The sequence below is a fragment of the Mus musculus genome, chromosome 14, assembly GCF_000001635.26.
Source record: "Mus musculus strain C57BL/6J chromosome 14, GRCm38.p6 C57BL/6J".
Classification (NCBI taxonomy): Eukaryota; Metazoa; Chordata; class Mammalia; order Rodentia; family Muridae; genus Mus; species Mus musculus.
The window spans coordinates 70,438,607-70,454,269 of NC_000080.6; the positions used below are offsets into that span (position 1 = coordinate 70,438,607).

Sequence of the window (15,663 nt, forward strand, 5' to 3'; positions counted from 1 at the left end):
TAAGGATAAATGAGAGCTGGGGCTTATGGCTCAGTGGTAGGGCACTTGCCTCGCATGCTCCAGGTCTCAGGCTCAGCACTGAAAAGAGTTAAAAATTAAAAAGCAATGGAGTCACAAAAGTAGGGATGTGAGCAGAACCACTTACTTCTTCCAAGTATAAAGTTAATTTATTTGGAAATAGACTCAAAGGAAAGGAAAACTAACATTTATTGAGCGCCTATGGTTATGTACATGTGTATATATACATACATATGTATGTTATGTGTATACAAACACACACATACCCCTTATATAATGTATATCCAGTCTTGTGCAAGGAGTTCCCATCTACAACATTCCCTGTGCTGCTCACACCAACCCTGCGAGGTAGGTATTGTCCTCATGTCTGTCGGGTGAGGAATATGAGGCTCAGAAAGATTATGTAGTTTAAGGACACAGAGCTAGAAACCAGGGAGCTGGGACTGAGTTTTAAGTCTTCAGTTCCATCGCATCCCTGTTCTTTCTTACCTGCCTGAGCCCCTTCCCTTCCTATCCCCGTAGCCCACGGCTCCCCAAAAAGAAGCCTGCCCCATTCTACTCTGGGAGAATGCAGTCAGTTGAGGATTAAGACATAAATAAAAAATAAATAGCAGGGTCACGTTCCCAGAGATGAGGATGCGCCTTCCATACCCAGGCTGTGTGAGGTCCCATTCACAGCTGGGGCGAGGGGCAGCATGGCCCTAGTCGGGGGAAACTGGGACTACAGCCAAAGGCTACAACGGGTGGGCTAAAGAGGCCCTTCTGGGCTGCGTGTATTTGAGAGCATGTGCGGTCGTGGGCACAGTCACCGTGCTCCTCCATCTGTCCATCTCACCGGTGTTTGTGATCCAAGAGAGATTCAAAATCAGGAGAACATACAAGTTTGTGCTTCACATGTCCCAGGACTGTCATCTCCCCTGTTCTGCTGTCTCCAAGGCCCACAGACACCAGTTCCTGCCATTCAACAGAGACATCAGTGAGAAGCACACACCCACACCCAGCCCTCAGTGCAGTGACCCAGAAGCTCCTCGCCACCTCAGCACAGGCTGTTTAATATTTCCCCAAGCCTCTCCCTGGCCCATCGGGGTCGTACCTGCAGGAAAGAACAGGTCGTTCCCATGGTCACATCTAGAGTCACCTTGCCCAGGAGGAGTTGCACCTTCCCTGACTTACGGATGAGCAGTTTGCCCACTTGACCCTCTGTCAGGTCAGCCAAGGTACAAGCATTCTCTGCTAGCCTGGCTTCCTGTGGAGAGAAGCCACAGGTGGTTACTAGGCAACAGCTTTCATGAATGAATCCATTTCTGTTTCCCAGGAAGAACTGCAGCAGCGGCAGAAATCCTGGAGCTATCGGCCTAGAATTTCCCCAGACCTCGCTCTTGAGCATACCCGGTCTTTTTCCTGCTTTATGACTACCATCTGTCCATCCTCGCCCTGCACCTCTGTCTTGACAGGCTTGATGTCCTGAGTGGGTGGCTGCCCGGGGAGGGTGTCAGGCAGCTGAAGGAACAGGAGCTCCTCATCCTTCATGAGGCTCAGCTCTCTGAGCAGCTCGGCCACCGACACGTCCTTTGGGAGGCCAGGAGTCTTCCGGGCTGCTCTTGGAGGGGCTTTCACCTTGGCTTCCTCTTCCTCATCTCGTGGCTCCTCTTTCACTGCCCAAAGTGAGAAAGAGCAAACAACAGCAAATATAAGTAGCCCTACCCACTAAGCCAATTCTCTATTCCCAAGCCTTCATATCCGTGGGCTCCGCTGTTGCTGAGCCAGAAGTTACGTAGAGGAACAGCAAAGAAATTCAAGAGTGCCTTCTCTGAGGCCGGGCATACTGGCACACAGACGTGCGGTCTGAGGCAGAAACTTATGTCTTGATTCCGTGCCTGTACTTTTGAGTGGGAAGGGGAAGGAGACACTGCTGAGGGCTTCTGGGAGAGCTAGGGAAGAAGGGAAGTCAGCTGACGCACGCATGCACGTTACCTTTGACGGCAGGCACGTCCACCTCCATATCTTCTTCCTTGGGGCCAGCCGAAAAAGGCTTAGCCTCTGGCTCTTCACTCTCCTCCTTAAAAAGCCACCCTGAATGAGCCAGAGGCAGCTGCACTGGCATGTTCCGTGTGTCATTCTTTAGCCCCGGGTCATCGATGAACTGCCAAAGAGTTGGAGGGGGGGGGGGGTCACATGAAATGTCAGCACGTGTGCTTACATCACAGCCCGTTTCGGGACTTGTGTCTCTCTCTTTTCTTTGCATATGTGTACGTCTCACACAGAGGCAAGCTCGCTCTCCACTGAGCTGCACCCCCAGCCCCTCTTTAGTGCTCCTGTAACCAAAAGCTTGAACATGTCCCTGGCCTGGCTCCCTCAAAACCCTCTTTAGCAGCTACAAAAGAACCTGTCCCCCAGGCTCCTGGCACCTACGTCATCCTTCTCCAGCATGCGCAGGATCTGCTTGGTCTCTTCGTCTGTTTCTCTCTTCTCTTTTTTGATGTTGATGATATGAGAAGGTCCCATGTCGGACATGTCCACGGTCTTATCCCAGTTCCCTGCGGGAAATCATGCTGTCCACTAGGGTTCAATAAGGAAGACTGCCCACAGCGAGGAGAGCCCAACTTGGAATGGAGACTCCCACGCTCTGCCTTCTCAGGCAGTCTGAACTGCAACCCAGACCAGGTCCCTTCCTGGTACCTTTTTTTTTCATCATTTCTGCCGGACCCTGCTCGAAGATAGAATGGGACTGGATCACTTCCGGGCGGCCACGTCCCCGTCCGTGACCCTCACGCTGGCGGTCCCTGTCCCGTTCACGCTTTTCCTTCTTCATAGTCACTTCTTCTTTTGGCCTGGGAATGAGGACAGACAAAAGGGTCTGCCTCAGGAAATGGAGCCTCCTCGCTTGCCCCTTTCAGCCCGCTGAGCAGAGCTTGTGAGCCAGTAAGTACACTACGAGAATCGGCACCCAACCCTTCGCTATACCTTTGACATCTCCCATAAAGCACGGCCTTTAATTTCCTTCTACTTTACCGTCTTGTCAAAATGTGGGCCTTTTGTTTTGTTTGTTGGTTTTTTAACCCTCTAAAAGTAGAAAGGCTGGAGAGCAGAGGACCTTAAGGCAAAGTTGGAGAGTTCAGCCCCACCTCGGCAGAAACAGAAGGTAGCTGAAACTATAAGAGATGGAGCCTACTGGGTGGTTACCCAGCTCCTAAAGGAGAATAGAAACTCAGCCCTTTCCTCTCCTTAATTTCTTTCTTCCCTTGGGTATTCCGACTGCATTCATTGCCATACCATGAACCCAAAAGCAAGAACCACCTGATTGATCGTGGACTAAAATCTCCAAAACAAAATGTCCCTCTCTGTAAGCCAATTATCTCAGCTATTTATTACAGAAAAAAAACAAAACAAAACAAAAACCAAAAAGACCCTCTAATGCAAAGTGCCCTGGAGCTAAGCGTGGAGGTGTACATCTTAATCCCAGCACTCAGGACACAGGTCTGAGAGGCAAGCACATCTCTGGGAGTTCTAGGCCAGCAACCTACATAAGTGAGTTCCAGGACATGCAAGGCCATGTAGCGAGGCACTGTCTCAAAAAGAAACATGCCCCTATATAACCCAGGATTGAAGGATGAGAACCACTGGTGAATAAGCTAATAGCGTAAGTTAAAATCTCTAGGCCACACAACCTAATTACGTCCCCAAATTCAGAGCTAACCGGGGTGAGTACTGTTCATTCATTACTTACTCTTCTTTGATCTTCCGACTGATGATATTTGGGGTGAAGGTTTTCTGAAAAGTAAAACACAGTACTGTATTTTCGATGTGCTCAACTGACCAACAGTCCTGGGATGGCTTAGAGAGACAGGTAGACTATCACCAGTAGCCCCCAAGGCAAAGCTAAAATGCTTTATCCTGTGTTTGCTATTCCTTTTCAGAGCTACTCGGTACAGTTACATCTACTGTTACACACATAACAGGAGGGGACAAAGAGCAGTTACCGGCATGCCTAAGATTCATCACTTACTAGATTATTAGTTTTCAATACTGACATCCACAGAGTTATGAACACTCGAAATTGCAAGTAAAGCAATTTTGTCTGGCTTTCAAGGGATTTTGTAAGGAGCCCAGAACATAATAAGCACTTCCGGATGTCTTGAATCAACTAGATTCACTGTCTTTTAATTGCCTAGGAGACCCTGTCAGTGTCCTGTACCAGCACCTAGGTTTGCAGGTCTCTCTAAAGGCTGACATCCCACCAGGGGCCCAAGGCAGCACATGAATGAACATCACGAGTCGCCTCCCTACGGCCTGGGTGGGTTTCTATACAAACGCGCTCGCAGGTACCTTCTTGACTCCGCCAAGGGTGAGGTCCCGGGAGCGGATGGAGGGAAGGCGACCGGGCGTAAGCGGGGGTGCGGGCCGCCGGCCGATCAGCCCCCGGCCCCCAGAGAGAAGGGGTCGCGGCCCTCCAGGATTGCTGGGCTCGCCCGCCGCGTTTCCTTCCGACATGGTTCCTAGAAGAAAGTAGGCAACAAAGTGACTCCAAGGGCTGGACGCGAGGACCCTGGGCGGAACCGCACCCACGTGGCCTCCCGCCCCCCGCCCGTGCGTCGCTCTCGCTGCAGCTCAGCTCCTCCCCGTCCCACGTGGCGAGGCTTCCCGGAGCGCCCCACCCCTAGCTTTGGACTCCGTCACCTGCCCTTTCCCTGGGGACTTCGTGACGCACCTGCGTGGAGGCTCTGCGCCGAGTATCACAACCTCACCTCCGACTAGAGCAACCACGGGCCGCGGGTCTCCGGGCAAGGCGGAAGTCTGCGTGGCAAGGACCGGGCGCTGCCATCTTACCCTGGGGCGGAAGTGACATCAAGGGGGCGTGACCTGACCATAGTATTTATCCGACGGTGCCTCGCCGCCCTCCGCCTTCTCTTCCCGGTTCTTCCCGGAGTCGGGAAAAGCTGGGTTGAGAGGGCGAAAAAGGATGTGGGAGGTGGACTGTAAGCTGTGCCGGGGTGTGACTCGTGGGGGCGTGTCTCGGCCCCTGGCAGGGAGTAGAGGTGCGGTCCTCGGGGTCGGAGGTGGAGGGGCTCCAAGGTCGCCTACCTGCTGTATGTGGAGTCCACACTGCGCAGCCTCTGGGAGCAGTGGGGTCGCCGCTCGGGATGGGGCTCCGGACATAGGGAGCTTAGAGCCCTCAGGCCGTGGCTGGCTGCAGCCTCCCTGCGTTGACCTTGGCGTGGTCATTGCACCTTCGGGCTCGACCCTTTGCTCGCGTGCGCCTTCCCTTGCCGGTCCCTGGGGTCTTGGGGTGTCACCCTTAACGCAGTTTGGACAGAGCAGCCAATAGCTCTTCTCATCTACCTGGGCCCATGACTGCTTAGTCAAATCTGGGAAGCCTTTGGAACTGAAGTTTGCTCTTCAACTGGAAGGGTTTTTGTTTTTTGATTTTTGGTTGGGAGGTGTGGGTATTTTTAAGACAACCCTGCTCTGTAACCCTATCTAGTCTGGAACTTAAGTAGACCAGGCTGGCCTCGAATTTGCAGCAGTCCAGTCTCTTCACTCATCCCTCAGTTGTAGGGATTACAGATGTACACCACCAATCCCAGCTGAAAAATTTTTTTATTGTAATGTGTGGTTGCAATCTAATCTGGGGGGGGGGGAGTCATTTAATGTTACACTACAGCGACCCCAATACAAATAAAAAGGTTATGTAATTCTAGGGAAGGAACCTATTTCTGCTGGAATTCCATAGGCTGCTAGCATTAAAATATTTTTGATGTACTGTAATATTGTGCCACACAATAGTGTATTCTTTGTCGGAGACAAATGACCAATGGGAGGATATATATGTGCATATTTATATGTATATATCGTAACTTGTTTCCTTAATGGGGCACTTACTTTAAATAGGTATGTTGTTAGAAATAGCTAGTGTACATTTGATACATCCAACTTTTTTGCTTTCTTGTAGATTATATCCCTAGGAAAGAGTTTCAGAAAATGTACATATTAAAAGTATACTTTGCTGGGCAGTGGTGGCACACGCCTTTAATCCCAGCACTTGGGAGGCAGAGGCAGGTGGATTTCTGAGTTTGAGGCCAGCCTGGTCTACAGAATGAGTTCCAGGACAGCCAGGGCTACACAGAGAAACCCTGTCTCGAAAAACCAAAATAAATAAATAAAATGAAAATAGTAAATAAGTAAACTTCATTTTGATGTCATACATATGCAGTTATTTAAAAAAAAAAAAGGGGGGGGGGGAAATTATGTGACAAGCCAGGCATGTTGGTGCATGCCTGTAAACCCAGTACTTGGGAGGAAAAAGCAGGCAGGTCTCTGAGTTTACACCAGCTTGGACTACAAAGTGAGACACTGATGGTGATGATGATGATAATGATTCAGCAGAGCCCAAATTCTGTTTACTTTGTTTTCCACAATAGTAAGATCTAGCACTTATATCAAAACCAGAATATTGACATTTTTGCAGTCATGGTACAAGACATTTCAGCATGACAGGAATCCCTGAAGCCGCCCTTTCAGATACAGCCAGCCTCCCTTACTGCTGAGCCTTCTCTTCCTCCCACTCCTCCCCACACTAATCTGTTCTCCATTTCTAAAATGTTGTTATTTCAAAAGTATTCTAAAGATGGAGTCATACGGTATATGACTTGGATTGTTTTTGAAGAGACGGAGTCATCTTGTTATAAACCTCTAGTTGACCTGAAACTCACTGTAGAGACAAGACTTGACTTCAAACACTCAGGAAAGTATCTGCCTTGGCAGTGCTAGGATTGAGGGAATGTGCCCTCGTGCCCAGCTTCTGTGGCTACTTTTTATTTGTTTATTTATTTTAGATTTTATTTATTTCATGTATATGACGAATACACTATAGCTTTCTTCAGACACACCAGAAGAGGGCATCAGATCCCATTACAGATGGTTGTAAGTCACCATGTGGTTGATGGGATTTGAACCCAGGACCTTTGGAAGAGCAGTCAGTGCTCTTATCTCTCCAGCCCTTGTGGCTACTCTTTTATCCCTATAATTTTGTGGCTATTATCCAAGTGGTACATATCATTAGTTTATTCCTTTTCCTACTGCATTTCTATGATTTATTTAGTCATCCTTTGAAAGACATCTGGGTTGCTTAGTTTGTGTCTATTGTGAATAAAGTTGCTGTGGATAAATGTGCAGCTCTTTGTGTCAATACAAATGTCCACGTCTCTGGAATGAGTGCACCTGTTGGTAGGTATGACTGTATGATTAATCTTGGAAACAAGAACAACAAACCGGCTTCCGCAGTGGCTAGACTATTTTCGAAGAGTATTTTGTGGTTCATTATCAACGCTACTAAATTGTTTTCAAGAAGTGCTTATGCTAGAGGACTGAAGATGCCCAAGTGGGTAAGAGACTTGCTGCCCTTATTCCCAGCTCGCATGTTGTGGCTCTCAGCTGTCTATAATTCCAGTGTCAGGGGATTTGGTGCCCTCTTTCAGCCCCCAAGGGCACCAGGCAAGCTCACAATGCACAGGCACACATGCAGGCAAAAACCATTTGTGCATGTAGAATTCAGAACAAATAAATCCCCCTTTTAAAAAGTACTGAGTTAAGCCAGGTGTGGTGGTGCACACCTTTAATCCCAGCACTTGGGAGGCAGAAGCAGGCGGATTACTGAGTTTGAGGCCAGCCTGGTCTACAAAGTGAGTTTCAGGACAGCCAGGGCTATACAGAGAAACCCTGTCTAAAAAAAAAAAAAAAAGTACTGAGTTAGTCAGTCCGTGGTGACACATGCCTTTTATCCCAGCCCTCAGGGTGGTAGTGGTGCACTCCTTTAATGCCACCACTTGGGAGGCAGAGGCAGGTGAATCTCCCAGCCTGGTCTACAGAAAGAGTTCAGGACAGCCAGGGCTACACAAAGAAACCCTGTCTCAGAAAAACAATAAATAAATAAAAAATACTGTGCTAAGATGTATGACTACTAAAAATGTAAGAATAAAAATAGAGGGGGCTGGAGAGATGGCTCAGCAGTTAAGACCATTGACTGCTCTTCCAGAGGTCCTGAGTTCAATTCCCAACAACCACATGGTGGCTCATAGCCATCTGTAATGGGCACCTGAAGCCATCTTCTGCTGTGTCTGAAGACAGTGACAGTGTACCCACATATATGAAATAAATATACCTGGAGCAGGGCTGGAGCAAACAGGGATGGGGTCGGGGGGGGGGGAATAGAAATAGAGGAAGGGCCTGATAGATCCCCACTCCTCTCTGAGGAATTTCCATGTGGTTAAAAGTTGAAGGGAGGAAAGGTAAGACATGTTCTTTCAGTGGTGTAGCCATTGGTAAGATGTTCATGTTCCTTTGCACAGCCCCAGTGAAGCTCGTTGAACCACACACACACAAATAGAAGAATGGCAGCTGGCTGGGAAAAGGAATAGTGGGCCAGAGTCCTGGCTAGTTGTTTGTTGTTGGTTTTTTGTTTGTTTGTTTAAGATTTATTTATTTTATGTATAGGAGTACAATGTAGCTATCTTCAGACACACCAGAAGAGGGCATTGGCTCCCTTTACAGATGGTTGTGAGCCACCGTGTGGTTGCTGGGAATTGAACTCAGGACCTCTGGAAGACCAGTGGGTGCTCTTAACTGCTGAGCCATCTCTCAAGCCCATCCTGGCTAGTTTTAATGTCAACGTGACACAAGATAGAGGCATTGAAGAAGAGGGCACCTCAGATGAGAAGAATGCCTCTATAAGATCAGGCTGTAGGCCAGCCTCTGGGGCATTTCCTTAATTAGTGATGGGGGTGGGAAACAGCCTGTTGTGGGTGGTGCCATCCCTAGGATGGAGGTCCTGGGCTCTATAAGAAATGTTGAGCAAACCATGAGGAGCAAGCCAGTAAGCAGCACCCCTCTATGGCTTCTGCATCAGTTCCTGCCTCCCTCCCGGTTCCTGCCCTGCTTGAGCTCCTGTCCTGACTTCCTTTGATACAGAACTGTGAGGTGGAAGCATAAGCTGAATAAACCCTTCTCTCCTCAAGTTACTTTGGTCATGGTGTTCCGTCACAGCACTAGTAATCTAAGACAGACAGAGAGTAGGACAAGTGGGATGGGGGAAACGACTGTGATCAAAATGTATGATCAAATCTCTGGCAATACTTATGGAATTTCTAGAAAGAAAACTTAAATCAGATATTTCATGTACTGTTTATTTGTTTAGATAGGGTCTTTTGTTTCCAAGCTGATCTCTAACTTGTTAAGTAGCCATTTATGACCTTGAACTTCTGATCTTGTCTACCTCCTGAATACCTGGGATTATAGGTATGTACTTTAGTTATTTTTTTTTACCGCTGTGATGAAACATTATGATCAAAAGCAACTTGGAGAGGAAATGGTTTGTTTGGCTTACATACCCTAAATTACAGTCCATTGAGGGAAGCCAATACAGTAACTTAAATAGGGCAGGATCCTGTAGGCAGGAGCTCATGCAGAGGCCACAGAGGGGCAGTGCTTGCTTCTCTTGGCTTGCTCAGCCTGTTTTCATATAGAACCCAAGACCACCAGCTCAGGGGTATCCCTATCCGCAATAGGCTGGACCCTCTCTTGTCTATCACTAATTAAGAAAATGCCCTATGGCTTGCCTACAGCCTGATCTTATGGAGGCATTTTTTTCAGTAGAGGTTCTCTCCTCGGATGACTTTAGCTTGTTTCATGTTAACATAAAACTAGCCATGGCAGCCACCATGCTTCGTTTATAGAAATGGGACCCAGGACGTTGGGTGTACTTGGCAAGTATCCTTACTAACTGAACAACATCCCCAGCCATATTTTTTGACATTTTAGAAATTAACTTCCTAGCAGTGGTTATTATAATCTGTCTAGGGACATTCTCCAGTTTTCCTTTAATTAAACGATAGACTTTGAACACTTTGTTCCTATCCCTTTCTCTATTTTCTCCCAAAGATTGAGGGCTTGGATTCTTTCATCTAGCCTCAACGGAACCTTGTAAAGTATTTTTAGCTGAATCCTGCATCATGGATGTGATCCTAGGAGACCTAATTTTGTTATTAATAACCTCTTATTGCATGTTATGCTCATGAATGTCATAGTCAATACAGTCATTCTTACTGATATGTAACTAACAAACTCAGCCATCATTTGAGGAGTCTGACTGTAGGTTGGCTTAGGATGTTATAACCAGATTCTGTAAAAACCACATGTCTGTGAATTCTTAACGGGCATCAGAAATACCAAGTAAGAAATCTTTAAATACTTCGCCTTAAAATAAAAGGAATGTGTGGTAGGGAATGCTGCCTGAGTTCAGGCTGTCTCTCGTTTCCCATGTGTTATTTATCCTAATTCATTTGCTTTCCCTTGCAGGTGATTAGTGATCTGGTCCCTCCTCATGTGCCTGGACTTCTAGACAGTTAGTTCTCAGGATCTCCCTGCCCCCCCCCCCTTTACCCTGTATGTCCTTTATTACCATTGTCTAGTTAATCTGTTTCATATTTGTATTACTTTAATTTTTAAAATTGATCATCACTGTGTAAGTCTGGGCACATGAGTGTCACAGCCTGAGTGTGAAGGTCAGAGGACAACTTGTTCTCTTTACAATCAGTTCTGAGAACTCAGGTGGCTCACTTTCCTCCATTGGTCGGTTTCAAAACAGATACTGGATGCACTCCTCGGGGCTCTAGTAGAGACGTCTCCTTGCCTCACATATGTATCCTGGTCTGTCCACACTGCCACTTGGATGTCTGCAGCCATCTAAAACCGAGGTCCACATACAGGATTTTAGATATTCCTGAAACTACAACAAAGTGGCCCCATTTTACTGAACAGCAACTATGTTCCTCTAGTTGTTTTAACAAAAATCTGCCCTCCAAGCCCACAGTGGGGATTAAAGCCAGGGCCTGAGGCATGCTGGCCACACTAGGCTAGCTGTATTTCCAGCTCAATGGAAAACCCCTTCTCTTGCAGACTCCCACACCATGCCAGCTTTTCTAGATTTTCCATAATCTTACCACACAGCCACCACCTTGCAGGCCACCCTCACTTTTGGTGACTCCTCTTATAATAAATAAGCTCCTGCCAGGACTCCCTTCCAGGTGGGCCTCTGTGGTCTCAACAGCACAAGTGAGATAGTCCCCATCAGGTCACATCTGTGCTTACACCTCCCAATGGATGTCTGTTTCAGAAGAACAGACCTAGGGTGGCCTCCCTGGCTCCACATCATCTGGCCATGCAGCCACATGTTCTCTTTGGCCTCACAGACTGTCCCTGTTACTCCAGGCCCACTGCTGCTTCAGGACACCCACACCTGCTGCTTGGAACTCTCTTTTCTCTTAGAATGCTACATGGCCTCTTCCTTCCTTGATCCCCCAGTTACCATCGCACAGAAGCCTTCTCTGCTGGCTTTTTTACTTTTTATTTTTATTTTTCGAGATAGGGTTTCTCTGTGTAGCTCTGGCTGTCCTGGAACTCACTCTGTAGACCAGGTTGACCTCAAACTCAAGAGATCTGCCTGCATGTGCCACCATTCCCTGGCTCTTATTTAAAATTGTAAAATCCAAACCAAAACAACTCTCCCCTGACTCCTTCTATTTCCTGACTTATTTTTCTCTATCCCACCAAACAGGCTATAGCATCTGCTTGTTTCTCTGTCCACTTCCTACTGGGACATAAGCTCAATGAGAAGAAGAGTTTCTTGGTTGTGGGATAGATGTTCATCATCTATTCGATCCTACCTGAAACAGTGTCTGCTACATAATGAGCTCCCAACAGACCTTTTAAACTGGAATGGATGGATTCCAGTTGGTGCTGAGACCAAGGAACAAGTCTGGCTATAGATAGAAATATAACGTGAAAGCTGGGCATGGTGGCACACACCTTTAGTCCTCAGTCCTTTAGTACTCAGGAAACAGAGGCAGGCTGATCTCTGTGAGTTCAAGGCCAGCCTAATCTACAGAGTAAGTCCAGGACAGCCAGGGGTACACAGAGAAACCCTGTCTCAAAAATCAAAACAAGGGGTTGGGGATTTAGCTCAGTGGTAGAGCACTTGCCTAGCAAGCACAAGGCCCTGGGTTTGGTCCTCAGCTCTGGAGAAATAAAAAATGACAAAAGAACTTCTCTTTTAAAAAAAATCAAAACAAACAAGAAAAATGGAAATATAAAGATTGGTTATTTTTAGGAGGTAAATTTAACTCTGACACCATTCATTTAAACGCCATTTCAGGCTTGGGGTGGGTGCAGGTGAGCAGCAGAGTTATATTATTGTATTTTCTCTCTTTGACTTGCAATCTTAGGATCATACCTGGGACATCATGTATAATAGTAGGCAAGTGCTTTGTTTAATTAATTAAGTGTGTGTTCCAAAATATATAAATACAAGCCTATTGGTGTCGTTCTTGTCTTGCTCATCTATATAATGTTACTCGTGTGTATATGTCTTCAAGGTCGGCCATTTGTTTTGTTATTGTAGTTGTTTGATTGTTTTGAGGCAGGGTCTTTCTATATAACTCTGGCTGTTCTGGAATTCTCTATGAAGACCAGGCTGGCCTTGAACTCAGAGCTCTATCTGCCTCTGCTTCCCAAGTGCTGGGATTAAAGGTATGCACCACCAGGCCTGATCTTGACCATTTGGAATTAAATAAGAGATTGGTGTGTTCCTCTGGGACAGACAATGTCTCCTTCTCTTGATGTTCCTTGGTTGGCTGTAGTTCTGAGTCTGTTGTGAGACACAATGGACTTGCTCCCTTCTGTGTTAACAAGCCTAGTGGTGTCGTTCTTGTCCAGGTAAGCTTAGGCAGCAGTGTTGGTGAGACTTCATGGACTTTCCTAGGAGGTACAACCTCACAGTAAACTCCCTGGTCCTCTGGCTCTTACAGTCTTTCTTCTGCAATGACCCCCAGTGTTAGGTGCAGGAGCTGTGCTGTGGATGTATCAACTGATGTTAGACTCCACGACTGTATTTTAATCGGCTGTGGGTTTCTGAATGGTCCCCATCTATTGTAAAGAGAAGTTACATTGATGAGGGGTTAGAACTATACTTAATCCATAGGCATTAGGATAAATAAATAGAATGTAGTTAGGGGTTATGCTGGTTTAGTAGTTTGGTGGTTGTAGACTCTTCTCCAAGATCTATGACTTCACTAGCTTCAAATAGTTGGCAGATTTCCAGTACCAGGCATGGGTTCTCTCTTGTTGAGTGAGCCTTAGATCCAACTAGAGAGCTGTTAGTTACCACCCAAGTGTGAGCATCAACTACCCCACCCTTAGCATTCCTCTTGTGCCATGCTGATCTTGTACTTGACAGATGTCATAGCAGAGCAATAGTGCTGGCTGCTCCCCTCTCATTGCCTTCGGGTACCATGGAGGCTAGTCCTCAGGGAGGAAGCTTTCAGGTCAGATCCAGCTCGGGTCCTCTGGGTCCCATGTCCTAAGTGCATGGTGTCATTAATGGTAGGCTTTTTCTCTACTTTGGTGATGCAGATGTAGGGCAGATTAGACCACATTAAAAGTGAAACCACCACACAGCGGCAGGACTTTTTTTTTTTAACTGCCCAGGTTAGCATCAAACTGGTGATCTTCTAGCTTCATCCTCTAAATTAGCTGTGCCACACTAGGCTCAGCTCCTTGATTTTCTCTCTAGATCATGAAAAGCACAGCCACTGAAAGCTGCAGGATATCCAAATGCAGCCTCAGAGGGTAAATGGAAGTCAGCAGTGTGGACTCCTGCACTGCTCCTAGCCAGCCGTTCCTCCTGCCTTTCACTGTGAGCCCAAGTGAAGGGACAAGGGGTTGCGTGTGCTTTGTTGGCTCTTGGGATCTCCATACTCAGCTTACCTAGAAAGAAGATCTACGTTTTGATTTTACAAAATGCATAAGCAGTATTAAGGCTGGAGCTCGTTATACGGCTTAGCAGTTAAGACTGCTTGCTGTTCTTGGAGAAAACCCAGGTTTAGTTACCAACCACATGTAGGATGCACATCCATACATGCTGGCAAAACACTCATAAAATTAATAAAATCTATGTTGGTTTTTTTTTTAAAGGCTCTTTCTATAGTGTATCAAACTGCATTTGCTAGCCACCTCTCTACTATGTAGAATAGAGTCTTTGCATTCAGGTCTGAAATTGCATGCTGGTTTTATAACTTTGGGGCTGGGCCTGCTTTCCATTAGCCTTTCGATTATGAGCTTGACAAATCAGCCTCTCAAGTCTGCCTTCCGAATATCATGCATGGCACGGTGTCTTGGTGCTTAATAAGAGCCTTTGTTGTTGTTGCAGTCTTGGCTTAGGTATAATGTTTAATGTGGAAACATCCAGCAATGCACAGAAGTAGAGGAAAATAGCTCATTAGATCTCCAAGAACCCAGTTTTCATAGTAATTATCCACTCTTGTTTCATCTCAGTCACCACCCACAAAGATCATTTTGAAACAAATCATATGTATTGTGTTATTAATTTATAAGTATTACAACATGTGTTTCTAAAGAATAAGGACTTTAGTCCGGTGGAGGTGACGAACCCCTTTAATCTCAACATTCGGGAGGCAAAGGCAGAGAGATCTCTGAGTTCAAAGCCAGCCTGAGCTACCCAGGGAGTTCCAAGACAGCCGGGGCTACACAGAGAAACTCTGTCTCAAACAAACAAACAAACAAACAAACAGCAAACAAAAACTGTCAGTCCCTTCAATTGTCACATAAATGGGTTGTTTAGTATGCGTAGTGATTTTGTTCTGTTTGCTTTGGCTTGATTCTGACTTTTTTTTTTTTTCTTTAATGGACATAATCTCACTTTGTAGCCCAGGCTGACCTGGATAGAACTCAAGGCAATTCTTCTGTTGAAGTCTCACAGTGCTGGAGGTGTGGGCCATCACAACTGTCTGATATTTAAAAAAAAATACTTTATTAAATCTGCATTTTGATATCATACTTAAATTTTCATATTTATTAAAAGTGTGATTGAGGCATGAGAAGAAATTTTGTTATAAACACGTTCAGTTTAGTATTGTTTAGAAACAGAGAGAGAGAGAGTCAGATGAGTAGAGGGTTGCTTCCCAAAAGGACCTGACAGTGGAACCCAAGACAGCAATTTAGACCGTATCATAAGTCAAATGGTATTGTTAAATCAGAAAAGCAGGTTAGAACCCTTCCACTTTTGGTAACAAATCACACGAACATATCATATACCTATCTCTGAAAGGCGGGGAAACTAGTGACTTTAATTCTCTCTTAATTTTTTCAGTGAAGTGCCTACATCTTTCTACAGTGTCCATGTGTGACTTGTGTAAGGAAAGATTACTAACCCAACATAGTTGGCTAGGCAGGGTGGCACACATCTTTAATCCCAGCAGTCTGGAAGCAGAGACAGACAGATCTCTGTGAGGTCAAGGCCTATATAATGAGTTCCAAGCCAGGCATAGACTTCATAGTGAAACCTTGTCTAAAAACAACAAGAAGACCAAACAGAACCAACGTAGCACTGCATACGCTTGGTTGGCTGATAGTTTTTCTATGTGTAGCTAGTTATACTTGGCTTTGCTTTGTTCTGACCATGAGTTTCCCTCCTGTTCTGAGAGGAGTCCTTTGAGGCAAGAAGAGGCATGACACAGAGGGTTGTGTCCTCACCTGCTCGTCTGGCTCACGGGCACACAGCTGCACAAAGGGTCATTC

At 46.3% G+C, this 15,663-nt stretch overlaps 1 protein-coding gene and 1 non-coding gene across 4 annotated transcripts; one reads left to right on the plus strand and one right to left on the minus strand.

Moving 5' to 3' along the window:
- Positions 1-141: 141 nt before the first annotated feature.
- Positions 142-4,865, minus strand: Polr3d (polymerase (RNA) III (DNA directed) polypeptide D). 3 transcript variants are annotated; one of them, NM_025945.3, is made up of 9 exons: positions 4,727-4,865; positions 4,345-4,514; positions 3,746-3,789; positions 2,698-2,849; positions 2,431-2,555; positions 1,993-2,161; positions 1,408-1,673; positions 1,112-1,264; positions 142-972 (listed from the first exon to the last, which is right to left on the minus strand). In NM_025945.3, the coding sequence occupies exons 2-9, from the start codon at positions 4,507-4,509 to the stop codon at positions 850-852; spliced, it is 1,197 nt and encodes a 398-aa protein (NP_080221.3). In that variant the 5' UTR covers positions 4,510-4,514; positions 4,727-4,865; the 3' UTR covers positions 142-849. The 3 variants fall into 3 exon arrangements, with proteins under 3 accessions (NP_080221.3, NP_001157554.1, XP_006519501.1); NM_001164082.1 differs by lacking the exon at positions 4,727-4,865 and having other exon boundaries at positions 4,345-4,621; XM_006519438.1 differs by lacking the exons at positions 3,746-3,789; positions 4,345-4,514; positions 4,727-4,865 and having other exon boundaries at positions 146-972; positions 2,431-2,557; positions 2,699-2,782.
- A 38-nt stretch (positions 4,866-4,903) lies between these two features.
- On the plus strand, positions 4,904-4,985 carry Mir320 (microRNA 320). Its single transcript, NR_029802.1, has one exon. It is a non-coding gene; the product is annotated as a microRNA 320 (primary transcript).
- Positions 4,986-15,663: the final 10,678 nt, after the last annotated feature.